This window comes from Octopus sinensis, linkage group LG6 (genome assembly GCF_006345805.1).
Source record: "Octopus sinensis linkage group LG6, ASM634580v1, whole genome shotgun sequence".
Classification (NCBI taxonomy): Eukaryota; Metazoa; Mollusca; class Cephalopoda; order Octopoda; family Octopodidae; genus Octopus; species Octopus sinensis.
The window spans coordinates 66,031,949-66,059,017 of record NC_043002.1 but is presented as its reverse complement, the minus strand read 5'-3'; the positions used below and the strand labels follow the sequence as shown (position 1 = coordinate 66,059,017).

Genomic DNA, 27,069 nt, shown 5'->3' with positions numbered 1-27,069 from the left:
GGTTATAGTTTTTGCTGCTGGCTTTGAAACTGTTTTCCTCTTCATTGTTATAAAGGACACAGCTTAATTTGACTCCACATTCAAAATTGTTGATGGAAGTAATATTTGTTTTAATTTCAGTTATCTTAGATGATGAGAAAGCATTTAGTTCATATAACAGTTGAAATTTCTCTTGACTAATAATAGAATATTCTTATCACTGAATTAAAAAGAAATACTAATTTAAGAACCGACAGGATTAACTAATTTTAGCGTACCCTCTCCTTTAATTTTTACAAAATGCTGGTCTATAAAAATACACTCTTTAGATGTTGTAGGCTAATAAAACAAATGTCTATATAATTTAGTAAATCGATCTTTCTTATTGCTTCTTAAAGTGTCTTTAGTCAAAACCATTCACTTGATTTAATTATGTGCAGTTCACTTCTTGGAATTGATTTTGAATGCTGGAGGCACCCTTGGTATAAGAACTTCATTTGGCAAAACATGCTGCAAGGGCAATAACCTGTTCGCACCATGGTTGTTAAGGTTTTTTTTAATTCAGTTTTCTTTGGCACACTGCAGTTTATTTGCTGACTCTTAGTTCTCTTGTATTTAGCCCCTTTTTAGTAATAAATATTGAAGTCTGTTGTTACCTTTGTAAATGTTTTCCAAATTTTTTTTAAATAGATATTTGTATTTGATTTTGATTTGTTTAAATTGTGTAACTTATATGGAATTTGAAATTCTAATTGATATAGTTGTGAACTATTTGATTAAACATAGCTTTTTTGGTAAGTACAGCTAACTGAGAATATTCATTAAATCTAGTTAATTTAGCATGTTTTGTTTTGAAGTCATTTTTGATTTCGTATCTGTTCTTGAAAGATGGGGACAAAAAACGTACTTCTGTGTTTTAACCTTTTAACACCTCAAGTGGTGTTAGTAGAATATATTGAAGGGTTTTTTGTTTTAATTTTTTTTGTTACAATTTACAAATTTGCCCTTGTAAGAATCATTGTGGCAAGACTTCATTTTTCAAAATCAGTTTAGTTAAATGAGTATTTTATTTTTGTTTCAACTCACTCTATATTTAGTATACTTTTTCTTTATACAGTGTAATAGTTCTAGTTCTTCACACAATCAATTTTTTGAATAATATGCTGTATGCGTGTGTGTATGTATATATATATATATATATATATATATATATATATATACACACACACACACACACACACTTTTCTAGTTTCTGAAGTAGGTGTAAGAAGTAATTATAGAAGGAGCTGACTGAAGAAAATCATTGTTCAAGAATACTCTGTCTAGTGTTAGGACTGAATCTTGCTTAGAAAATCTGCATCTTATATGCCATCATCACTCCTTTAGTTATGGTAATTTTAGTAATGAAATATATTTGAAGTATTTGTATTTTATATCAACTTAATATGTATGCAAGAGACTATAGGATGCTGCATGGTAAAATTGTTTTGGAGAAGTTATACATTGTCACATGACTCATTGGGTATCATTGAATGTTTTACACTTGGTCTGTCAATGAAGATTCACTGCTGTTGTTCCTATTGGATTCCTAGAAGCCTACAATTGCACAATATTCTGCCTCTTCAGTGTGTAGTAGTAAACCATGAAGAGTTACAGATCTATACCAGTGACAGGATGTCAAACAAGATACATTGAAATCAAAATTGGAACAGTATAATTTATTTTATTCAATATAAGTTTTAAAAAAAAATGCAGTTTCATATAAGATATATTTGGAATGCTGCTTAGTTTCAAATTATTTTAAATTACCTGAAATATAATTTTGATGCAGTGTTTAATTGATGATGATGATGATCACTTATATAGTATGAAGATGCTTTCCCGAGCTTGTATAAGTATTTTGCTCAAAAGTTACGGCAAGGAAATTAGTTAAAAGTTACTACATGTATGAACCAGTATTTTTGCATTTTTATGGAATGGAATTTCTTCAAAATGTAATCAGTGTGTCACATATTAAAAATTTTCCATCAAAAATTGGTTAATAAGGGATGACAGAAATAGCATATTTTCTTTTACGCATTATTTACAGTAGAGGATTCCTGTTTCATGTTTTTTTTATTATTGTAAGAGGAATTTGTCCAGGAATATATATTAAAGTTTGTTTTTCTTTTTTATTTTATTTAAGTAAAAGGGTGAGAATTTATGTCTGCTTTCTACTGAGATTATTAGTGATAGAATATTTCTTGTTGGTTTCCTTGAATGGTGATTTTGTTTTCTTTTCCTCTCTCTCTCTTTCTATCCTACTGTCCCATGTAACAGCTTTACCTCTTTATGCCATTATACTGCAGTTGAAAGGATATTGATATGCCCTAAAATACAAGAAAAATAGAAAACAAAAACACCAGCATCAAATAACTTAATTTGTATTATTAAAAGTGACTACTATAATACTGATTTTTTAAGGTTCTTTTCATATTTTTTCATACAAGCTTTTTTTTATAAAGTCATTTTTCATAACATCACTAATTTCTCCAAAATTATTGCTAATTTTTCAGAATAATTGTTTTTCTATCTTTTTTCATTTTTCTTCTATTAGATTTTTTTTTACATTTTTATTTCGTTTCTTTACAATTTTTTTCTTTGTCTATTTCATTTTTATATTTCTATATCAGTATTTTTGTGTGTATGTATTTTATGCAGTTACTTTTTTATTCCCTTAGCGCGCGAAGCATTGCGCGGACGCACTTGATCGCAGGCGAATAGATAATTTTTTTTTAGATGTCAGATTTCTTCTCCTGTATTTTAAAGTTTCCTCATCTTGTCATGGATGACTTGGATGTCTTCAATTTATCCAAAATTTCTTGACTGATAAATTCTAAAAGTACATTTTCATTCACTTTGGGCTATATAAATAACACCTTATTTTAAGTGTTTTATTTTGCAAAATTTGTAATAATCAGTGAAGGGAGTGTCAGTTTTTCATTGTTAATGAAAAAATAAAAAGAAAACAAGCAAAAGTTTTCATTCGAATAATAACTAGAGTTAGAGAAATACTTCAAAACGTCATGTGTGTGTGGCTACCCATGATGAGGCAGCTTGTTGGGAGAAGAGAAGTGAAACCTAATTATTTTATTTCACCAAGCAGAACGGCTTTCTTCTCCTATTATTACAAGAGAAGAGAAATGACATCTTTATTTTTTTAAAAAATTTTTTTATATACATATATATTTAATTCCATATATGTATGTATATAAAATGCGTGAATGTGTGTATGCATATATATGTGTGTATATATGCATATATATATATATATATATATAATTTTTGTTTTACTTTGGTGTTATCAGCACAAGTCATCACTAATGTATGGTTTATAGAACCAAAATTTCTTTTAGCAGCTAACTTTTCAAATATATAAATAACTTAAATTTTAGATTTATTAAAATGTATTCACCAATATTTAATTTTGCTTTTTTTCCCCCTAAAATAATTTCATTTTTTTCTTTTGCTAAATCTCTAGATGATGCATTTATACAGATGTTAATTTGTTAGGTTGCCTAAGAAAACATGGTTCTAAAATCCTATATGCATGGTTAGTGCTTAACACAGTATTATTGCGCGCGTTTAGTTCATAGTGCAAAACTTCTACTGGAGCGCAGGCGACTTGAGCGCTTTGCTTTTGGATGTTCTTTTTAACTTTCTTTGTCTTTTGCCAACCTGTACAAACATCATTTATTTTGTTTATAACTGTAAATTTGCCTACACTTTAGGCATGTTACCTGAAAGCTATTGAGACACAACCAAATTTTGCTGTTGCCTGGAGTAATCTGGGCTGTGTTTTCAATGCCCAAGGAGAAATCTGGTTAGCAATTCATCACTTTGATAAGGTAAGTTATTCTTTTACTGATTCCAGTTATTGGATTGCAGCCACATTAGGGGGTCTACTTTCTAGGGGTTTTTAGTTGATGGCATTGATAACCCCAGTACTTTATTTTGTTACTTAGCTATTTTATATAATGTCACTTACCTTGATGATGCAAAAGATACAATGCCAATGTGATCTACACAAATATCAACACACATCACAGGCTTCTGCATGGATGCTACATAGCAAATTCTCAAAATCTTGGTTGACCCTATGCAGTGGGATTGAACTGGGAACCAGTTTGTGATGTGAACTTCTTAACCACATGGCTATTTCTGTTCCAGGTTTTAAAGGAAGTGCTTCAAATAATTAAGGTATGCAACTAAACAGTACTGGTACTATGTAAGAGAATCAATGCATTGTTTTCCTTTTCTTCAGTCAATTTCACAGTGTGAGTTAGGTGGTCATATTTATAAGCCCTGAACTAGGACCATTTCTTCAGTCATTTAGTATTCAAAATGGTCAGATATAACAATATTCGTTAAATTGACCTCATTGACCAGATGTTTTTCACCTTGGTATCTTATCATTGTCTGAAGCTGTATTTTTTGCACCGTATTTACATAAATGTATATTAATCTTGGGTATGGACACTAAAGAACTGAAGTCTATCTGATAAGACATGCAATGGCTGTTAATTTCAACAAAATTATGAACATGAAATAAAAGTTTTTTACAGGAAAGTATTGCTTCCTGAATGACAGTTACGTAGGTTACGTGATTAATTGCTGTATATTGGTTGACAGTTATCACATGAACTACACTTGTGAGTTAGTTAGACTATGTTTCCTAATATTTACTAATACAACTTTCTAGTAGCTTAACTAGTTTGAGAATTAGGTATAAAATATTTTTTTTTAATGAAAAGCCCCCCAACATAGCAATGTAGAAAGTATCCTGTCTTGTAGGAGAGAAATATTGTTATGCATATTAGTAGTAGTTTTAGAATGTTTTAACTTGATACACTTGTATTTTTTTTCCTTTGTAACTCTCACAGTATTATGCAATTTATTTCACTGTATTTCTGTTATGATGGCTTAATAACATTTTTATTTAACTTCAAACTCTATCATCAAGATATTTCTTGTGCATTCCTTATGCACAAAGCAAGAGTTTCTTTTGAGAATTTAGTGTCTACTTTTTCAGAATTCATTCTAACAATGTGAGTTGTCTGAACAGTATAAATTATTTTAACATGAAATAAAAATTGAGTGAAGTGTTTTAGATTTTTGTTTATGCAGATTGTGTAGTTTTAGCTGATCTGTTTAAACGATTCTTTTGGAGTAACATGGAAGATAGCTTAATTATTCTTGTATCACTGATTAAGAGGTGGAATTTGTTCTAGCTTCTCTTGTGTCCTGTGCTCTGCTTAAGGGCATCCAGCCTTAGAAACCTTCTCAAATCAGATTGGAACTGGTGCAGCTCCCTGGTTTACCAGTTTTCAGTCAAGCTGTCCAACATATGCCAGCAGAGAAAGCAGATGTTAAACTATGATGATGACGATGAACATTACTGAAAGTTTTGTTATTCAGTGTGAGAATAGCTGATTTCCATTGCTCACCTGCTTATCTGGTCAGTATATTTGTTTAGGGTGATTTTTTTTTTTTTTCTCTATATAATGATGGTAGCAGGTGTAATTTGGAGGAAATTTGACTGGTTATTTCTTGCTTCAGCAGACCTCAAGTGAAAGCATTCTGCCTGTTTCTGTGTACTTCAAAGACTTTCTTTCGAAGAATGTATGATTTTAGTTTTCAGGAACTTTATTTTTAGCAAGTTGGTAGCACATAGATTCATTTAGTTGCTGATTAGCACAAGGTTCTAATTAAATCTGACTTGTAATAAAATGGGTTTAACCCGTTAGCATTCAGATTACTCTGTCAAATGTAATGCTTATTTATTTACATTATTTTGAATTAATCATGTATTACCTTGTAGCTTCAAGATTTCAATGATGCGATTGTTTACTTTTATGGTATTGTAGGATAAGTGTGAAAGGCCAAATCCAGCCAGTTTGAACGTAAACAGGTAGTTTATTTTGGCTGGATGTGGTCAGCTAAAATGCTAAAGGGTTAAACTTGATAATTTTTTTTTGTTTGCTTGGTACATAAGGGACTTCATTGTCTAGTATGTCCCTCCTTTAACACTGTAGGGTGTTTTGAAGTAGATGAAGCTGGTATTTCTAGTAATTTCACTGACTGCATAGATACTCTCTCAAGTATCACATGGAAAAACCTTCAATAGTTGCTCTTTAACTTCATGCTAGGACTGATGAGGTGGACATGATAAAGTATTCCAGATGTGGCCACTGCATCCTCCTGACATATTTAATGTGTCATTCCTTTAATATTGGTTGAGTTTCTTTTTGTACATCTGAAACTGTATTGTCCAGTATGTCTTTCCTTTTCGAAGACTTTAATTTAAGAGAAATTTGGTTACTATTATCTAGTAGTCCAAACAGCAAACACAAACTCTGTCATTGATTGACTACACAGTTTCCTTCAAGTGAGTAGAGTACTCACCCTATTCATACACAGATTTTGATAGAGAAACTGTGTTAAAATTGACATTCAAAAGGAACATTTGATACAAGATGGATTAGAAAAACTGTAAATGTACTTATGTTTGCTATAGACTGAACAAATGATGTGTGTGTAGAATATTTTGATAAATGTGTCTAAGTATATATGTATGTATGAGTATATATACATACAAATATGTGTGTGCACATTGATGTATATGATTTGTATAAGCATATTTATGTGCAGATAATGATACATGCATATGTAAATAATTGCATTATAAATACGCAAGCATATATTGTTTTTGTGCTTATTTGTATCAAACTTGACTACTTGTGTGTCTGCAATGTAATAAATTTGTGGTTTGTATTTAACTCCTCTTACAAGATAGTGATATATTGTCGCAGTTGTTCTGAAGTGTTAACTTTAGGACAGTCTTATTTCAGATCATTTGCTGATAAAGTTATAACATGCAGGTAAGAAAATGCAAAGAAAATTGAGTACATTTTACATGTTTAAACCAGAAAAATTGCTTTGAAAAAAAATCACAAACAAAAAAGAAACAACTCTTGTCATTATGTAAATATTCTGGAGACTGAGATGTTATGACCTTAAAAAAATCTTTTCAAATATTTATAAGTGTCTAAATACTTCATGTATTATCAACATCTTTATTCTTTTGTGTTGTTTGAAATTCTACATGGTATTTACTCTTACATTTTTTAATGGAAATTTTCAAATTTGTCAAATGTTGAAGTATGTTTTAGGGGAGCAATTTAGATTTGTGAAGGAAATGCCTTGGAAGAGTCATGTCGCAAGCTAAGATTGTTTGAAAATGTAATTAAAAAATAATTCCCCAGAGTACTATGAAGACACAAGTGTTGAAATGTCATAGAATTAGTTTGCCAGTGGAAATCTGTAGATATTGAAGCATGGTAAATTTTCTTTTGTCAGCTAAAAGTAGACTTGCTGAATGTATTTTAAAGAAGAAAAAAAATTGAGTTTTTAGAAGCTAAGTGGTCCTGCTTTGTTGGTTGCTAGAAATTATTTATGCAAGCAATCTGAAGCAGTTGGTATTAGAAAGGGCATCCAGTTAGTGGAAACGATGCCAAAGTAGACATTTGACCTCGGTCCATCCCTCTGGCTTGTCAGTTGACATTGAACTGTCGGAACCCTGCCAGTATGGAAAAAGGGACACTAAATTGTTATGAAACAATGCCAACACAAGCTTTTCAAGTTTTGCCTTTAATTGGTGTATCATTATTAGAGCCTGTCTCCAATAGGGAGACTAAGCCTGTAGTTCAAGTGCCTAAAAGATTGAACATGATAATGGGAACTGGCGAGGAGGTGGAAAGTTCTTGTTTCCATTATTTGTAATATTTATGTTCCATCTGTTTTAGTTTGATGAAATGAGAATATAAGTATAGACATTGTTTCAACTGATTATAGTACTCTCCTAGAAGAAACCTAGGCTTTAATTCCTCTTAGACATTTATCTCCAGTGTGAAAAGTGTTGTTTTATTCTTTTTTTGTCTACCAGCTTAATATTTGAAGAATATTAATTTTCAATGCAAAAAAAAAAAAAAAAAAAAAAGAAATTCTAATTTCTTGTCTACAGAAGTTGAATCTTTGTAGATAAGTATTTTTATTACAGTCTTGCTTTCAAAATATGCTCTTTTGAAGAATAGTACAGTGTGCTCAATGACTTGGAGATAATGGAATCAGTCATACCTGAAATTACTTTTTCCCTTTCCAGCAAATGAATTAATTAGCAGGGATGTGTAGGGTTTTGCTTTTTACCCCTTTCTTAAGGGGCAATCTTTCATGTACTGGCTGTTAACAAACGGGCATAATTTTATCATTAACCTTGTGGTAGTATTGAGGAATTTTCCATTTCTACTGTTACTTAGGCTGTGGCTTTGGATCCTAATTTTCTGGATGCCTACATCAATTTAGGAAATGTCCTAAAGGAGGCTCGGATATTTGATAGGTAAGTCATTAATTTTTAGTCATTTGGCTTTTGCAAAATTGTACATATTGCTTTTTACTTACATTTTAATTAGGAACATGTTATGTCATATTTTTTTCTTTGGGATATTTGGAATTTGAGGTAAAATTTAGTTTAACTTTAGTTATTTATTGATTTTTATACCATCTTGCCTGAGGCTACTTCTGGTTCTATGATAGAAGCTTTGTTTTAAAGTGATCTGAATGAAAACCATCCCTCAATATTTCTTGCTTATTTATGTTCTAAAAATCAGCTTAATAACAAGTTATTTTACTGAATTCTTCATTTTTAAAATTGAAGCAAAAGCAATATATTTCAACAAATATGGTAATGAAAGGGCTAGGTGGGAAGACTGTAAGAAGTAATGAGAGGTCATTTAAAATTTTATCATTTGATATGAGGATTATTCAGCATTTACAAACTTTTCTTAATCTAGTATTTAAGCCATACAAGAATTTGGAATTAGATTCATGCATAAATATTGTATAGACTAATAACTTTCTCTTTGGCACCATCTTAAAAAAAAAGAAATGAAATGACCGGGCAAGTTATGAAGATTATAACTAAGAAAGACTGCGATACAATTTTCTTTTATGATGTTCTCAATCATTATCGCCATTATGTGCAGCACTGGAATAATTTCTAGGGTTTAAGCACAAGTGCCATGTATGGAAATCCTAGACTGCTCCTCTTGGGGGATTCTTGCTTTGAACTTATTAGTTTTAATCCAGTGGGGGTGTGTTGCACATAACAGTTGCCAGTAATTTGATTGCAAAAGCTACCAGAAAGAAAGCAATTGATTGATCTCTGAAAGTTTTAGAGCTCATCTCTGGACTTTGTTGTTGCCTTTGTTTTTAACTAAGTTTACAGAAGGATTTGACATGAGCACTGTAACGAAATAGTCATTTAATGAATAGTGATGTTCATAGTATTGGACACTCTCACTTTATGGCACTTAAGTGGACTGAGTTATTTAGGTTAAGTGTCCAGATTGTGGTTATTGCCCACCTTTAGTGATAGGACAGTCTATGGTTTCTTGGATGGTTGATCAGCACTTTTAACTTGACCAGATATAATTCTCGTACAAGCTTACATGATGTTTACTCCAGAAAATTTTAGCTTTTTGTGAAAATAGGGAAATGTGTTACAGGAACTGAAAACTTGTTAATGCAATCATGATGGAGGGAACTTGTGTAGAAAGTGAAGGCAAATAATATTGGTGGAACAGTTACATGCAGTTATCTAGACGATCTTTTAACAGGAAATCTTGTTGAAAATGACCACCAGTCTTTATCTTTTAAATGCAAAAAAGATCTGTGCCATTATAGATATGTAAAGATGCTTGGAATGATTTTACTATAGTTAAATTTTGTATTGGAAGCTTCAAAAAATGTGAGAAATTTATTAATGTTTGTTTTCAGAGCTGTAGCTGCATATCTCAGAGCATTAAACCTCAGTCCTAATCATGCAGTTGTTCATGGCAATCTGGCTTGTGTATATTATGAACAAGGGTAAGTTTCTCTCAATTTATTCACTTTTATTACTGGTTTTTAAATCTGATAAAGTATATATTTGCTAACTTGCATTTACTATTGAGCAATCACTACCAAATGTGAGTGAAATAACTTCCAATATAGAATCTATTTAAAATTGGTTAAATTTCCATGTACAGTTAAATGCTGAACTAAATAAATGCTTTACAGTATTCATGTCTCTTTAAGTTCATAAATATTGACTTTACCTTTCATTCCATGATTCAGAACCCATCAGCGTTCAGCTTACATTGTCAAATGTAATACTTATTGTTCACATTGTTTTGAATTAATCGTGCATTATCTCGTAGTTCTGAGATTTCAGTGATGGGATTATTTTTGGAATGGCATTGTAAGATAGACATGAGAGACTGGATCTAGTCAGGTTGGATGTAAAACAGGTAGAATATTTTGGTCCAGCTTAAATGCTAAAGGGTTAAAATTAAGTACCAATTATAGTGTCAATCCATTTAAGCATATTCTTCCAAATGTTAATTATTAAAATATATTTAAAATAAGATACACTCAAATGACATTTAAAATTTTTTCTTTTGTCATTAATCCTTGGTGGTGCTCCAGCATGACTACAGCCACATGGCTGAAACAAGTAAAAGTATAGTTATAATGCAATCAGTTCAAGTAGAGTATATAAGGGACATCAAAATGGCTTTAATTTTTATGGTATTTAACTGACTGGTGGGAGTGAGGATGGAGGTGCTGATTCCAAACTGCTTTTTTTTTTTTTTTTATTGCTGTGGATTGTAATTTGATCTGCACAAACCCACTGATATCAGAACATCCATGGAAATTTGTATTAAATTCTGTCACTGATTATCTAGATACTTTGAGTTGTTACAAATATCAATGGTTGTTGGAATAAGAAAAATTGAGTTTCATCCTTCAATAATGGTTAAAAATCTTCAAGTAATTTATAGTGTTCTATGCAACAAACCCACAATGCTGTGTTTCTTGATAATTTATTGCAGTGCTAGGGTTGGTTGAAAATCTGTGCTTATTGATTAAAAAAAAAAGAAAACTGCAATTTGGTAGCCTAGCTTGCATGTGATATTAAAATAACTCTGAAGGTAGTTTTAAGATTTTAGTGGCTGGAATGAGAATGGTAAAATTTTATTAGTAAACTGTTACCTCTTTTGGAATCAAATGTTTCATTTGTTCAGCAAAAGCTAAACAGAAGTATCCAAACTGTGGTGCATTTTGGTAATGAAATTTGGTATGTAATAGTTGCAGAGGAGTCACTGAATGTGCAGTGTATTATTAGTATTGTTTGTAATAAAGGCAAGCTGCCTGAATCTTTAGCATGTTAGGCAAAATGTTTAGCGCCATTTCTTTTGATTCTTTACTTCCTGAAATCAACTCTCCTTAGCTTTAATGGGGGGTGGGGAGACACTGGATTAAGTTGAATGGGGAGCTGCTATATTGTAGGTATGATTATGTCAGCTTATAAATACAGATTATGAATTATGTGAGAGTAAATTTTAAACCATTTAAAAAAATTTTTGTGTATTTCAGTTTGATTGACCTAGCAATTGACACCTACAAACGAGCTATTGAACTACAGCCCAATTTTCCAGATGCTTATTGTAACCTAGCCAATGCACTGAAGGAGAAGGGTAAAGTAAGGAAGGTTAGAGTGTCTAAAATACATTTCTCTCCTTTTATTGTCCGTATTCTGTATCTCAATAATACATTTTGCATTTTAATAACAAAAAACTTAATATACAGACATAATAGTTACGGGCAATATTAGTAGGAATGTGAAATTGGTGGGTTGCACTTAAATTATTATAGGCAGGGGGTTTAAAATTGAGTATTTTTTTAATTATTATTTCTAATGATATTTGAAAATTATTTTAGCAGTTTTGATGGTAGAGACAATAGAAAGCATGCCTTGTTGCTTTTACAGTGTCTAGTCTGGTACATCACTTGCTCTGAGCTTAAATCTTGCCAGAGTTGACTTTGCCTCTCTTTTGGGTAAGGCTAGTGAAATAAATACCAGTGAAATACTAAGGTCTTGATTTGATCAACTCTTATTACTTTCCCTTCTAAATTTTTTTTCTCCCTCAAATCAAGAAGTAATTATCAAAATCTTCGTCAAAATTTTAGTAAGTAAAACACTATTGTTCTGTGATGACATTTTGCATCATGTGCACCCATATAATTTCATATTGCTACTGAGGAGGGAAATGCTAAATGACTATCTTGTAGAAAAAAATGTCATACACTCATTGTTAATGTGAGCTTTGTATTAACAGTTCAGAATTCCCTAAACCTTAGTCATTTTTTCCTTGAACATGAATTGAAGAAACTTTGTTCTGAATTAAACAAGATTTATTGTTAATCATGTTCATTAGTCAGTAGCTTCTCAGATCTATTTTTTAACATCTGAAAATAGGAATCTATATAGCTTTTCAAAAAGTTTGTACAACTCTGCTTGTACAAATGTAAGGCATTCAGAGATTTGAGTTTCGTACTTTGCTCTTTGGGTATAATTCTTGGATTTTTTGTAATCATAGGAATATTTGTAATCATTGAAATTGAAGGAATTTTCTTCTTAAATTACAAAGGCAAAACAAACTACATTAAAGTTTATAAATAATAGTTAAAATGTATTTTTGATAAAACTGCTTTCTCTGATAAAATTTGTGTGTTTTATATGTTTGAATGTATTTGTGTGTTTTATATGTTTGAATGTATTTGTGTGTTTTATATGTTTGAATGTATTTGTGTGTTTTATATGTTTGAATGTATTTGTGTGTTTTATATGTTTGAATGTATTTGTGTGTGTGAGAGAGAATGAGTGAATGAAAATATATATAAATACACACAAATTTTAGATATTGATTTTGTTTATATTATTTTTCTTATATTTTTTAGTAAATTTATTTTACTTTTGTTTTGAAAATAGCTATATTACTTGCATTATTGGGGTTTGTTTAAAAATGTAAGTGCTTGTATAGAATTGGGTCTAAGAAATGCTCATTATTAAGGTTCCAATTATTCATAAAAATAAATCTGCTTCATTTATACTTGACAGTTAGTCTTAAATTAATTAATATGGAAAGTATGAATTTCTGAACACAAATTTATTTGGATGTAATTCACAAATAATTCTAAATACCTTCTAGAATAAATATTTTAAGATTTTTTTTTCTACTTGGCCTCATGTTTCATAACAGTCTGTTATTCAACCAGTGCTTTTTATGGTAACTAAGCAATTTGGTTAAAAACATACAAGTTCATTTAGTGGTTACTGATTTCCCTGAATTGTTGAATTGTAGCTTATGTGGTATTTTTATCGAAAATTGGTATAATTTAAACAGACTGAGCATATGTTCCCTCATTTGATTAAATTTGTATTTAAAGATACCTTTACCTAGCTGAATATTTCTCTGTTCATTTATGTTGGGTTCTCTAAATATTCATTTTGATATGAAGATAACTTTCTGTTAGATGGTAGCTGTAATTGTAGTTAAAAAAAATATGAAATGAAGACATGAGGCCTTTCAGCAAGTACGACTATTATATCACTTGTCTCATCTCCCAGAGCTGTATGCTTTTTGTCAAGTTTCTTCTAGTTGAAAAATTACTAGGCTAAATCACTTTTGTTTCAAACTTGTTAATTTCTCATTTGTGTCAGTTATGAAATATATTTAATCCATTGATATAACTACTAATTCGCCATTTAACTAGATCAGAAAGGTGGTTTTTTATGTCCCCCAAAGAATTAAAATTTTTACTATTGAGATTATTTTGCAAGGTCCTGAATAAATGAAAATCTGAAGGAGCAATGTCTGGTGAATATGGTGGGTAGGGTGACACATCCCAGCCAAACTGCAACAATTTTTGCCAAATAAATGTGAGGTCTGGCATTATCCTGATAAAAAACAACACCTTTCCTGTTTGCCATTTCTGGCTGTTTTTCTTGAATTGCTACCTTTAAATTGTCCAGTTGCCAGCTGTACTTCTCAGAATTAATTGACTGGTTACTTGGCAGAAGCTCATAGTACAGGATTCCTTTCCAATCCCACCAGATGCAGAGCATAACTTTCTTAGGATGAAGACCTGTTTTGGGGGTAGCTAAAGGTGGCTCATGTCGCTTATCCCAGAATCTTTTTCACTGAACATTGTTGTAAATGATCCATTTCTCATCACCTGTCACAATTTGCTTTAAAAAAGGGTGCATTTTCATTGTGTTTATACAGCAAATCACAGATAGAAATGCGATCCAAAAGATTCTTTTCTCTCAGATCATGTGGTACCCAAGCTTTACTAAGTGTTCATGGATGGTGGATTTTGATAAATTTAGTGTGTCTGCCAATTCCCACATTGTGTAATGTGGGTTATTCTCAATCAATGTGTGTGTGGGCAGGGGTCTGTCTGAGCGTTCTTCATCAATAAGGTTACAATCACCAACTCTAAAGTTAGTGAACCACTTCTATACAGTTCTGTCAGCTAAAACACCTTCACCGTACTCAGCACATATCTTCTTTGTTGTTTGTAAAGCCTTTTTGCCTTTACGGTAATAAGAAGGCCCCTAGTGTCTAAAATGCACCTTATAATCTTCCATTTCCATAGGGATGCAAAATCGACACGAATTAAGTAATTTTCACCTTTGTTTCTCAAGAGCTAGTTTGAAGTGTGCGCTAACCAGAAATGTAAGCACATTATATGTGTCGATAAATCTGATGTGTTCTAACATGTCAGAACATGAACAACTAAAGATCGGCATGAACTATCCGGATGACCCAATACAATTCCAAATATATTACAAAAATGTATTTTTAGTTCGACAGTCATGTCATTATGCTTGTTGGTTGAAATTTTAATTTGGCTTTTTTTTAGTTTATTCATCTTTTGAATTTATTAAACAGTTTAAAAAAATTTTTTTTTGTTTTCTTTAACGATCACTTTTACTTTAGAAATGGTTTGCACTATTTTTCATTTAGGTTGCTGAAGCCGAGGAATGCTACAACACAGCATTAAAATTGTGTCCCACTCATGCAGACTCTCTCAATAACCTGGCTAATATCAAACGAGAACAGGGTAACACAGAAGAAGCTGTACGTCTGTACCTCAAAGCTTTGGAAGTATGTTGTACTTTTTATAAATTTTAGTTGAAATCCAATTGCATCATCTGTTGTGAGACTGCTTTGAGAATATTGTAGTTGAGTGTGTGTTTGTGTTTCAGTCTGTAGAAGAGAAAATGTCTAGCTTCTGCAAACTCTCACAGATTAAAGAGGTTGGGTTGTTTAGAAGGTTGCATGTGGTTACATTTGCAAGAAGAAAAGATTGGGTGAAATGTCATGTGGAAGAGATACAAGTGAATTGAATGGTACGGGTTCAGAGAAACAGAACTATTAGAGAAGGGTCTGGCTAATGGTTTGTCAGTGTGTTATTGGGTAGGGTGCAGTTAGAAAGTAATTGTGATTACATGATTACTTCATGTATAAAACTGAAATCAATCCCAGTGCATCAGAAAGATGAAAATTCAATGTGGTATTAACATATCTGATGTCTACACATCATTTGAGATCTAATACACAACATTTCTGGCGTTGGGTTTATTTCCAAGCCGAGAATTTCATTTCTTTATTTTCTGTTATACCAGATGTTCAATGCATCTGGTACTGTTCTTTTCTGCTATTTATATATCATTTCAAATTAAATGTGAAGATCTTGTCTCATCTCTTATGTTAATATTGGACCTAGCATTAGTTTTGAAAACTTGAATGTTCACAGCATGGTATCTATAACATCAGAAACTCTGTCTGTGTCTGTAAAATTCAGCATTCTAAAAAAGTCCCTTCAGCATCCAAGTTGAAACTAGTTAACAAATTGAATTCATTACGGAAGAAAAAAATTGCAGAATATCTATTATAAACCAAGAATGTTTTTTGGATTAATCAGATTAAAAAGTATTTCAGAAGAAGGCATTTTTTCCCCTTTCATGTTACATTATCCAGCTGAATATCAAATGTCTAAACTAGCTCAGCTATCAAATCTACATACAGCTGGTGATACCTTTATATATCTTTTGTTTTCAAGGTGTATCCTGAATTTGCAGTTGCACATTCAAATCTTGCAAGTGTTTTGCAACAGCAAGGTAAACTCCATGAAGCCCTCATGCATTATAAAGAAGCAATACGGTAAGTTCAAATTTTGATTGGGAGCTTAATCTCTAATGAAAGTCTTTTGTGATAAGATGTAATCATTTTTTTGTCTAGATTTTTATATAGTGTGATTGGTTTTCAGAGCTATCATAGATAAAATAGAATTTAAAATATGCTTTTGGGCAAGTGTCTTCTGACTGGCCACATCCCTGAGAGTGGAAGTGATAAATTGATGTTTAAAAATTAATATGTAGCATCATTTTACAGCCACACACAGAAAAATATAATTTTTTATGTGTGGTGTATGTTTCTGTTTCCTTGTCTTTACATCATGCAATAGTTATAAACAAGTAGTATCCTTTGTGTCCAAGTTTCTGTGGGAAAATATCTGACCATGGGAGAAACAGGTTGGTGATAGGAAAAGCATCCAGGTGTAGAAAATCAATGAACTCTCCCTGTCCCTTGTAAGCATGGAGAATTGGACATTAGCCTGATAATGATGATTACATTATAACAACTGAAAATAAGATATTTATTTTACTCACTCTTCAAAGATCTCATCTTAAGCTAAACTTTAAAAGCAGTTAAGCCATATAGATCAGATTTACTTCCCTCTCTGAACATTGTTTTCTAAACAAAGGTTGACTAAATTACCTAATTTGCTGTACCTTCAGCCTCCTGAAGATAGAATCATACATTACTCAATGTTAGAAATGATTTAGTATTTTTTAAAAGAAAAGTTCTCAGTATTAACCATGGTGTGTAATTAGTTTGAAGAGCCACACCCTTGTTTTCCATAGATTTTTTTTTCATTGGTTTACAATATAAAACCCTTCATTTCTATCTGTTGAATTGTGAAGTGCCTAATTATATATTGTACTGTTTTTGATTTTCAGAATTTCTCCCACATTTGCTGATGCCTATTCGAACATGGGCAACACACTGAAAGAAATGCAAGACATACAAGGAGCATTGCAATGTTATACCCGAGCTATTCAAATTAACCCTGCCTTTGCTGATGCCCACAGCAATCTAGCATCTATACACAAGGTTAGCTTGGGTCTAAGTTTTTTTTTTCCAGTGTGTATATATTACAAACTCTGTCAGCTCTTGTGATAATTTATTTGTTAAATAATTTTATTTTTTGTGAATCAATAGTATTAATTTCAAATTTAGACATTGAGTAATTGAATGCAGAATTAGTGAGAATTGAGTATTGGTAATCTGATTGCTTGTTAACATAAAGAATTGGAGATTTTGAATATTGTTTGATGTCCTGATTCAGCCAAAACTAATCAAACATTCTGGTTGTAACCATCCTGTCTTGCTCTTTGGGAAGGTGTACCCGGGAATAAGTTATCCAATGTCTTGCACTTTTCAAGGTTGTAAGATGTCATTTGAGGATGGCTGGGCTGCTTTTTCTAACATGATAAAAGTATTGTGTAAAAGTTGTTGGCTGACTCAAGGATGGTGTCAAAACTATAGTTCAAGGTTTCTTAGATGATGTGAAATAAAAGTTAATGAATTTTGTGTCACAACAATAACTATATCTCATTTGGATTACTACAAAAGTTATTCAAATATGTTTCATAGCAGCAACTTAAGACTCAATTGTACTTGGTCTTATGACAAATGTGAAATACTCTTAGGGTTTTTTTGTGTGTATGTATGTGCCATAAGCTCGTCTTTTAATGTATATAGAAGAATTATGTTTGTTTAAAACTATTTCACTCTTTGCAGGATTCTGGTAACATTCCTGAAGCTATTGCATCTTATAGGACAGCTTTGAAGTTGAAGCCGGATTTTCCTGATGCATACTGCAATCTTGCTCACTGTTTACAGGTAACCATTTTTTTGTTCTGTACATCAACTGTTGCTACAAAATCTAAGCTGATAGAATTGGAGTGTGCTGCAACACAATGGAATGTAAAGAGAAAAAAAAATTACAAATAAAAAAAAGGGGGGAAAAAAAAAACACTGGGGGAAAATTTTCCAAAAGGGTCTAAGATAAAATTAATGTAACAATCTTAGGTGGTATACAATGTTTCACAAAATTTTTTTTATCTAAATATAGAACTCTGCAGGGTGGTTGGTGTTAGGTAGGACATCCAGATGTAAAAACTATGCCAAAATAGACACAGAAGTTTGGTACAGTCTTCTGCTTGGCCAGCTCCTGTCAAACCATCCAACCCATGCCAGCATGGAAAGCAGATATTAAATAATGAGAATGGTAAATGCATAGTCAGTTGGTAACATGTGACCAAGGGTGGTCCCAGGTGGGTCGGTAATGTAAAAAGCTAATATAAATGGGAATTTTTTGTTGAATGCTTAGATGTTTGTTGTGATAACATTTGTTTTATGGCTCAGTGCTATTTGTATTGATTTGTAACACTTAAATTAGAGAAAGTAAGTCACAAACTGCTAACTGGTTCCACTCTTACTATGAAGCTACAATGATGATGGTAATAAAATGTTTGACATTGTATCTATATGATCAGTCTTTTTAACATGAATAGTGTTACTTCTATTCAGCCAGTAAACCCATCCACGACAAACAAATATGAATTTTATTTGAAGAGCTGGTAATAATCTTAATAATAAGAGCATTACTAGTCGATGCAAGTTGGTGATTGATGGTTGCAAGACCAGCGGTGAGAAAGGAATGTATTTAAAATGACTGAATGCTATATTGTAAATCTATGCTATTGTAGTATGATAAAAGAAACATAAAACTAGTGTTCTCTCTGCCCCCCCGCCTCTTTTATTCTGTGTTTGAAGCTGAATGAAATTAAAAAAAATTTTTTGCATTTTTATCCAGATTGTTTGCGATTGGACTGATTACGACAACCGTATGAAACGCCTTGTTCAAATTGTTCAGGACCAATTAGAAAAGAATCGACTTCCTTCTGTCCATCCTCATCATAGTATGCTTTATCCTCTCTCTCATTCTGTTAGGAAAGCTATTGCATCACGGCATGCTAACCTTTGTTTGGAAAAGGTCAGTTTGATGATTTTTCATATATCTATTTCTCGACTTGTGTCTTAATTGATTTGACATCATCGTACGAGTATTTTGTATAAATGTTAAACTGGTTCATTACAATTACTAATTTTAATCATTTGAAAATTTACTACAATGTTAATCTTTTACACTTTTCTAATGTCTGGCTTTTTTTTTTTTTTTCTGTCAACAGATTAATGTATTACATAAACCACCCTACCAGCATTCCAAAGTTCTTTCTCCGGATGGCCGTCTACGTATTGGTTATGTCAGCTCTGATTTTGGCAATCATCCAACTTCTCATTTAATGCAAAGTGTTCCTGGTATGCACGAACGTAATAAAGTGGAAGTAAGTAATTATTTTTCTTTGCATTTCACTTTTAACTTCATCACTTCAGCACGTTCTCTGTGTAGTGCTTTCTCATAGACAAGAGATGATCTTGTATAATATCAGGTGAAAGATTATGCATCAAGAAGACTTGTGCCTTCAAAAGTCCTATCCTACTTCAACTTTTCATCTTCTGACATAAATCCACCTCCTTAAGTACTACTCCCCACCCCCAGTTGAAAGCTCATGTCTGACAGGGTACTTGGAGACCTCAATAGTGCTGGTTCCAAGGCACCCAGCAAACACTGTAAAATGGTTGGCATTAGGAAGGTCTTCCCGTTGTAGAAGCCATGTCAAAGCAGACATTGGAGCTTGGTGCATTCCTCTGGCTTGCTAGCTCCTGGTAAACTATCCAGTCCATGCCAGCATGGACGAGGATGTTAAACAATGATGATAATCTAGTAGGCAAATGTATTCAATTTGCCTTTGATAGCATTTGGTAATACAAAGATGATTTAACCACTGTAAACTCTAAACTTAGCGTAAAATGTTTGTCCAACTAATACTGGTTGAGATAAATGATGCTAGGTTACTATATGGTCATTTTGTGGTCTAATTTATCATACTGCCATAATAGTTTGCTGCTTTGTACACTTTGTTCTTTGTACACTTCACCTTTTTGTTAATTGTATTTCTGTTGAAATTCACTCTTTGAGTTAATGTAAAAAATAATGAAACATTAAGTAAAATAACTGTCAATATTTATGTAATGTTTGGAACATAAATTAACAGGAAATTTTAACTTAAAAACAGGAAGCTTGTCTCATAAGTCATCAATCATTCAGTAATTGAAATTTGCCATCCAATATTTTGTCAATTGCTTTTTTAAGTAGTGAAACTAGTAACTTGAAATATGAATTTTTTGTATATAAAGTATGTGAAAATTAAGTTTTGTGTTTCTTTTTGTGATTTTTGCAGATATTTTGTTATTCATTGAGTCCAGATGATGGAACTACGTTCCGAGCTAAAATAGGAAAAGAAGCTGAACATTTTGTAGATTTATCACAGGTGAGAATTAGTTGGTTATTATCTGAGATAGTGTGTTCTATTGCATTGACTTCCAAGCGTAGTTATACTTATGAATATTTAGCATTTAAAATGCTGGTATTTTAAATCTGTTGAGGTCTTCATTGAAAAAGTTATGGAACTAAGGAATTTTTCTTAGAGTTTGTATTGAAGAGGCTAGATATGGCCTGTTTGTTTGAACAAGTAGCACTATTTTTAATGGTTGTATTTGATCGGAATGTATGAATAGCTGACATAGTTTCTTTTCATGTATTCAGTTATTTAAATTGGATATTATATAAATACATGAAGCATCATTCATCTGGGGTAATGCTCAATTGTGAAGCATGACATATTTATCACAAGTTGGCAATACCATCAGAGATTCAACTTTTATTGCCAAATTGCACTTCATTGACCATCCACAATCCTCAACTCTACAGAATAAATTGACTATCACTTGTGTATACATGACTGTGCTGGAAGTTTTTTTTACACAGGTTTACATACACCCATCAATATGGGACCAGTTAACAAAATTCAATGGCACCTGATCTTAACAAATGATGTAGATGAGTGTATTCTCTACAAGAAAAAGTAGATGAAAATATGATGGTGGCGTTAGGAAGGGCATCCAGCTGTAGAAACATTGCCAGATAAGACCGGAGCCTGGTGCAGCCTTCTGGTTACCCAGATCCCCGGTCGAACCGTCCAACCCATGCTAGCATGGAGAACGGACGTTAAACGATGATGATGATGATGAAGCTTCACTGTCACAAGTTTTCTGTCAATGAATCAATCATTTTTTTTTCTATATACTAAGTGCACAAAAATTATTAATGAAACTCGTGTAAATGGGGACAGATGTAAACAATTCACATTAAATATTTATTCAGTTAGATCTTTTTAAAAAACATATTGATCACCTATTTCATAGACTTAATGGCCTCACTGATTACTGAAATTTCTCTGTAATTTGTTTAGAAAGTAATAATTTTCATATTTATCTAGTTGCTTTTTTGCTAACCAAGCTCTGTTTCTTTTTTAAACTAAGATACCATGCAATGGGAAAGCTGCCGACAGAATATATGCAGATGGAATCCACATTCTCATTAATATGAATGGTTATACAAAAGGAGCTCGCAATGAGCTGTTTGCCCTCCGCCCAGCTCCAATCCAGGTGAGATTTGCCGTAACAAAAGTATTTATTTTTATTCATAATGATGGAAAAAAAAAGTTCTGCCATTGTTGAATTATTATTATTGAGTTGGCATGTTGGGCAAAACACTTGGCGTCATTTCTTCCGTCTTTATTCTCTGAGTTCAAATGTTGCTGAGGTCGACTTTGTCTTTCATCCCTTTAGGGTTGATAAAATAAATACTGGCTGAGCACCAGATTCAGTGTAAGCTGTTAGTCTCCACCTTCAAAACTTTGTCCCCCATGCCTATGGTTGAAAGGATTATTAAAATGGTGAGCTGGCAGAATTATTAAGCAAGCTGGACCAAATAGTTAGCAGCTTTTCTTCCAGCTTTGTTCTGATCTCAAATGCCATTAAAGTTCACTTTGCCTTTCATCCTTTTTGGATTGATGAAATAAATACCGCTGGAGTAACGAGGCTGATGTAATTGATTTACACCTCCCCTAAAATAACCAACCAAGTACCAAAATTTTAATCCATTATTTTTATCTGCCTGCTTCAATCACTCAAGAATTTCATTATTGTCAGCCACTTGAGTATATTCATCTTACTGACATATATTATAGATATTTTAAACACTTAAATATTTTTCTGTAGAAATTCTCATCTATATATTGATATTCACATGGAAATTTTGTATTGGTGTTATCATAATATTACTTATTAAATCTCTTCATTTCAGGAATGTTTTCTAGAAATTGTTTGTTTTTCTTTGTCAGTTGAAATATGAAAAATGTTCTGTAGATATTGTCAGTTAATTAATCTTATTTGTTGATAATGCAAATATCACTCATAGACAACTTTCAAATTAGTTCAGAGTGTAAGATGATTGGAGCATTTTAGCAGTTGATACATGGTGCTTCTTAGTTTTTGATCAAACAATTTTTCCATATTAATCTCAACTGCTTTAAAGTAGAATGTGTTCAATAGTTGATAGATTTTGCTTAAAAGTATTTTTTGTGTAGTAACTTCTAATGAATTAAAGTTAACTTTTCTAAAATTTGCTTTTGTAGGTAATGTGGCTTGGTTATCCTGGAACAAGTGGAGCTCCTTTCATGGACTACATTATTACAGATGCAGTAACGTCTCCTCTCTACTTGGCTAATCAATATTCAGAAAAGTTGGCATATATGCCAAATACGTTTTTTATTGGTGACCACCGGCACATGTTTCAGCATTTAGTTGAGCGTGTTGTTATAGAAACAAAGGACGGTAAAGTAGCTGACAATATTCAAATTATCAATGGTACAAATTTGGAACCTTTAAAGTCTGCAGCTGAAATAAAAATGGGTGAAAACGAGGTATGCATATTTTAGTTTTGCTTTTATTTGTTTAATATATTTGGCACTTAGATATTTTACTTTTTGTGAGATAAAAAACATTGCTAATTGTATATTATTGTTATAAGCAGATATTTTCTATAACCCTAGGCCAACTAAAGCCTTGTTAGTGGATTTGGTAGATGGGGACTGAAAGAAGCCCATTGCATATGCAAGTGTGTGTTTGTGAACTCTTGCCACCATATTGTGAGATTGTTCTTTTCCAATTCTCCATGAAAAGCATGTCTGGACTTGGGGGAAATATTACATTGCTTGGAAATAGAAGACTGGTGGCAAGAAGGGCATGCAGCTGTTGAAAATATGCCTCAGCAAATTCTCTCAGACCCATGCAAGCATGGAAAGGTGGAGATTAGGTGCTGATGTGTTAATCTTATGAGTGCTTAGAGGAACCTACATTTATGTTAATCAGTGGATGACAAATTCTGAAATTTTTTCACTTATTCTTCCCCAGTTTTTTTCTTTTCCTTTTTTTGTAATACTTAAAAAATATGTTAAAACAGTTTTGTGTGAAGTTGATTTACAATAGAATGCTACACTCTCAGTTGGAAGATTATTAGGTTTATAGCTAAGACATTGAAATAAGTTTAGGTGACTCTGCTAAGTAACGGGATCATTGCTGTAATCAACCTCTGGATTAATTAAGCTCCACCAAGGTTACTAGTTCCTGGCATATTGCATGGAGATTTAGTCTGCAGAAGCATCCAGTGATTCTAATCTGTTATAGGCCAAATAATATAAACTTCTGGCAAATTATTGAGGTGGAGGAAAGGGTTTCACAAATGAGAATTTCAAACTTTTTGTTGGGGGTTGTTTAATTTTAAAAGTACTTCTGTTGTATTTTTCGTGTGTGGATGTGGGTGCTGTTCATTTAACTTATCGTTTTCCTTATATCCACTCTCAGATGAATAAGAAAATTACTCCAAATGAGACCAATGATGTAAAATCTAATGGTACACAAATTGCTTCTGCTGTTTTGGAGAATCCAGTCACCACTGTGATGCAAAATCTAATTAAGACTGAAGTTGCTTCAACATGCATTAATGGAATTATTGTACAAAATGGATTAACCTCGAGCCAAGTAGGTGTCACACACTTTCTCTCATTCAAATTAATTCTGTGTGGCAGTAAACTTACAATCATGAGTCAGTTCCAGCTTTTTGCTTAAGCTAATGCTATAATACCTTTTGTGAAAGGTTTGAGCATCATAAATTTTCAATGTTTTCCTCTAACTCTTGGATTCTTATCCTGCAGATTAGTCACTTAACTTGAACACTTTATTCTTAATCATGCAGTCTGTTAATGTTTTTTTTTTTTAATTTTTTTTTTTTTGGAGACACTTTATGGAGGAATTACTCATATAAGGACTTCTGATTGTTTGTGGTACTTACATATTCTGACATAGTGACATGTGAAGTCAGTTCAGGGATTTGAATAGGTAATGTAGTACACATATCCTCGTTTATCACTGATTCAGTCATCACTGATCCGGGATAAGATACGCTAATTGTGAACTGCATTACAGTTTTCTCAGATTGATTATGTGACAACGTAGGTCAGTGATCAAAGTTTCAGCTTGGACTGTAAAAGCATACCTCGGTGACCATCCACAATGCTCTGGTCAACTTAGGTCTTACCAATTCATTCAGCATGGTGATTTTTGGCAACTAAGCGCCTATGATAAATGAGGATAGGTGTACTTTGCCTGAAGGCTGCTAAGTATTTTAGCCAAATGCGACAATATGTCAGCCATGTTATCAACTTACAGATAATGTCTCTTTGTTATGTATTAAGCTTTGGTACTACCATCTTCAATCAGTAGTCCTGTGAAAGTAATTTTTCTCTCCAAATACTATAGTAACAAAATTTTGTTGTCATTGACAATAGCAATTCTTGTAGATCGTATGTTGCTTCTTTGTTTTTTAAATATCAAATTCCCCTACCTATATTAAATAGAAATATTGTCTTTAAACAGCCTTAGATGAATAAATTGTTATTTCAGACTAACAACAAAGCTGCTACAGGTGAGGAAGTTCCTGAAAACATAATGTTAACTGCACGGTCACAGTATGGACTACCGGAAGATGCTGTCGTTTATTGCAATTTCAACCAACTGTACAAGATAGACCCATCAACATTAGACATGTGGGTAGATATCTTGAAAAGTGTGTCAAACAGTGTGTTGTGGTTACTGCGTTTCCCTGCTGTTGGTGAGCCAAATATTATTCAGGCAGCCACCAGTCGAGGACTTTCTGCTGGACGAATTATATTTTCCCATGTTGCTCCGAAGGTCAGTCTCTGTTTCTTGTCATTTTATCTTTCATTGTTTCTAATGTTTTAGATTCTCTTCCCTGTGGTAGAGTAAGTAGGATGTTGTTTATATTTGGGTGTACATGTGGGAGGCTGCTATTATTCATAACAGATCTGAATACCTTTTCTACATTTAACCATAAAGGGGGGCATTGTCTAGTTTGTCAAAACAATCAGAATAAATATCACTTTTGACAGAGAAATCTGATTGGCTAAAGGGTTAAATGGCTAGTACAAGGATTCAAAATTGGTTTATGGTGAGTCCTGTTACCTTTGGATGTTAATCCAAATCCCAAAAGCCAAATTTGGTGAAGTTAGGGGTTTTATGATTACAAGTTTAGTTTCCATTGTAGTCCTTGTATTCCAAGGAATCCTATTCTTTCCTGAGCTACTAGCTAAAACACATAACTGTCACATTTTATAATTTTTGAGAGTTAGTTTTGTAGCCAACCAAGGTTGCACATACACAATGCAAATTTCTTTTCATATTTTGTTTCCAACTGTTCTGAAAGTGTTGTTTGTTGACTGTTATAGGAAGAACATGTACGTCGAGGACAACTTGCAGATGTTTGTTTAGATACCCCCTTGTGCAATGGTCATACTACGGGCATGGATGTTTTATGGGCTGGAACACCAATGGTAACATTACCAGGTAAGATGACTAAGAGGTTTCTGCTTAACCCAGTTGATTTGTTGATTAAGGACTCTGTGTTGGGGAGGAATTTAGCTTAGCATTATGTGCTAGTTAATGGATAAGAAAATGTTTTTCTTACCCTTGGTCACAAATCAGTGCTGATATTGTGATATAGATGCTCATGACATAATATCCATTTGATGCATTCAGTGTGACTTGAGTTTCTCTTTAGGATGTTTGGCTTTGGTAATCCTCTGCTGTTCATTTAGTAACAATATAACCATCGTGTATAGAATTTTGTTCCTGGGAAGTTTTTTAACTTTCTGACTAAGAGTCCACTGTGCAGTGTGGAATCTAAGAAAATATGTATCAGTTTGTGTACTGAAGGTCTACACCAACTTACAGAATACTTCCACAATAACCCATTGAGGGTTGATGTTCAGTACTTCCTCTGGAAATGATTAAACCCTGTCTAGCTGACTTGCTCAAATGACCTGGTATTTATATTGATAGTGCTACATTTCTTTGAAAATACAAATCCTGATCGTAATGACTGGGAATTGAAACCACGATGTTGCAATTGTGAGTGTAACACCCTAACCACCAGGCCACAGCTCCTCACCCTGCCAACTTTGAGATTACTGAATATACTAGATGAAATAATTATATTTCTGGTGAAATTCTACTCTTGTATTTCTTACACAAAGAAAATTTATTTTTCAGGTGAGACATTAGCATCTCGTGTGGCTGCTTCTCAATTACACACTTTGGGTTGTCCTGAACTGGTTGCAAAATCTAAGGAAGATTATATACATATTGCTGTTCGCTTAGGAACTGATCGGGAATAGTAAGTATCCTGTTTTCTCCCACCTGTATTTATTTTAAATATTGATATTAGAAAGTACAGAGTTTATATGATTAAAACAATTATTCACTGTCAATATATGGTTAACTTTGATCAGCTCTACTCAGATATCTATAACACAGAACTAGATGATTGCATATTTGGGGCAACTTAAGTTTTATCTAGGCCATCCTGGAGTTCAGTATGCTATACTATGGAAACAAATGAAATTTGAAATTGGCTGTATTGGCAAAAATA

General features: G+C 32.6%; 1 protein-coding gene across 5 annotated transcripts in view; it reads left to right on the top strand.

Moving 5' to 3' along the window:
• The window catches only part of LOC115212925 (UDP-N-acetylglucosamine--peptide N-acetylglucosaminyltransferase 110 kDa subunit), a 65,197-nt gene that overhangs the window by 36,112 nt on the left and 2,016 nt on the right, over positions 1-27,069 (top strand). The window contains exons 5-21 of one of the 5 annotated variants that reach the window (XM_036503958.1): positions 3,750-3,866; positions 8,334-8,413; positions 9,853-9,942; positions 11,494-11,599; positions 14,931-15,071; positions 16,030-16,130; positions 16,991-17,144; positions 17,835-17,936; positions 18,913-19,092; positions 19,289-19,444; positions 20,402-20,491; positions 21,543-21,668; positions 22,700-22,987; positions 23,928-24,104; positions 25,005-25,313; positions 25,868-25,985; positions 26,691-26,814. In XM_036503958.1, coding sequence (XP_036359851.1) covers positions 3,750-3,866; positions 8,334-8,413; positions 9,853-9,942; positions 11,494-11,599; positions 14,931-15,071; positions 16,030-16,130; positions 16,991-17,144; positions 17,835-17,936; positions 18,913-19,092; positions 19,289-19,444; positions 20,402-20,491; positions 21,543-21,668; positions 22,700-22,987; positions 23,928-24,104; positions 25,005-25,313; positions 25,868-25,985; positions 26,691-26,814 — 2,459 coding nt within the window. Of the gene's footprint in view, positions 1-3,749; positions 3,867-8,333; positions 8,414-9,852; positions 9,943-11,493; positions 11,609-14,930; positions 15,072-16,029; positions 16,131-16,990; positions 17,145-17,834; positions 17,937-18,912; positions 19,093-19,288; positions 19,445-20,401; positions 20,492-21,542; positions 21,669-22,699; positions 22,988-23,927; positions 24,105-25,004; positions 25,314-25,867; positions 25,986-26,690; positions 26,815-27,069 lie in introns of all 5 variants that reach the window. The other 4 variants (XM_036503957.1, XM_029781751.2, XM_029781750.2 and 1 more) reach the window with 4 other exon arrangements.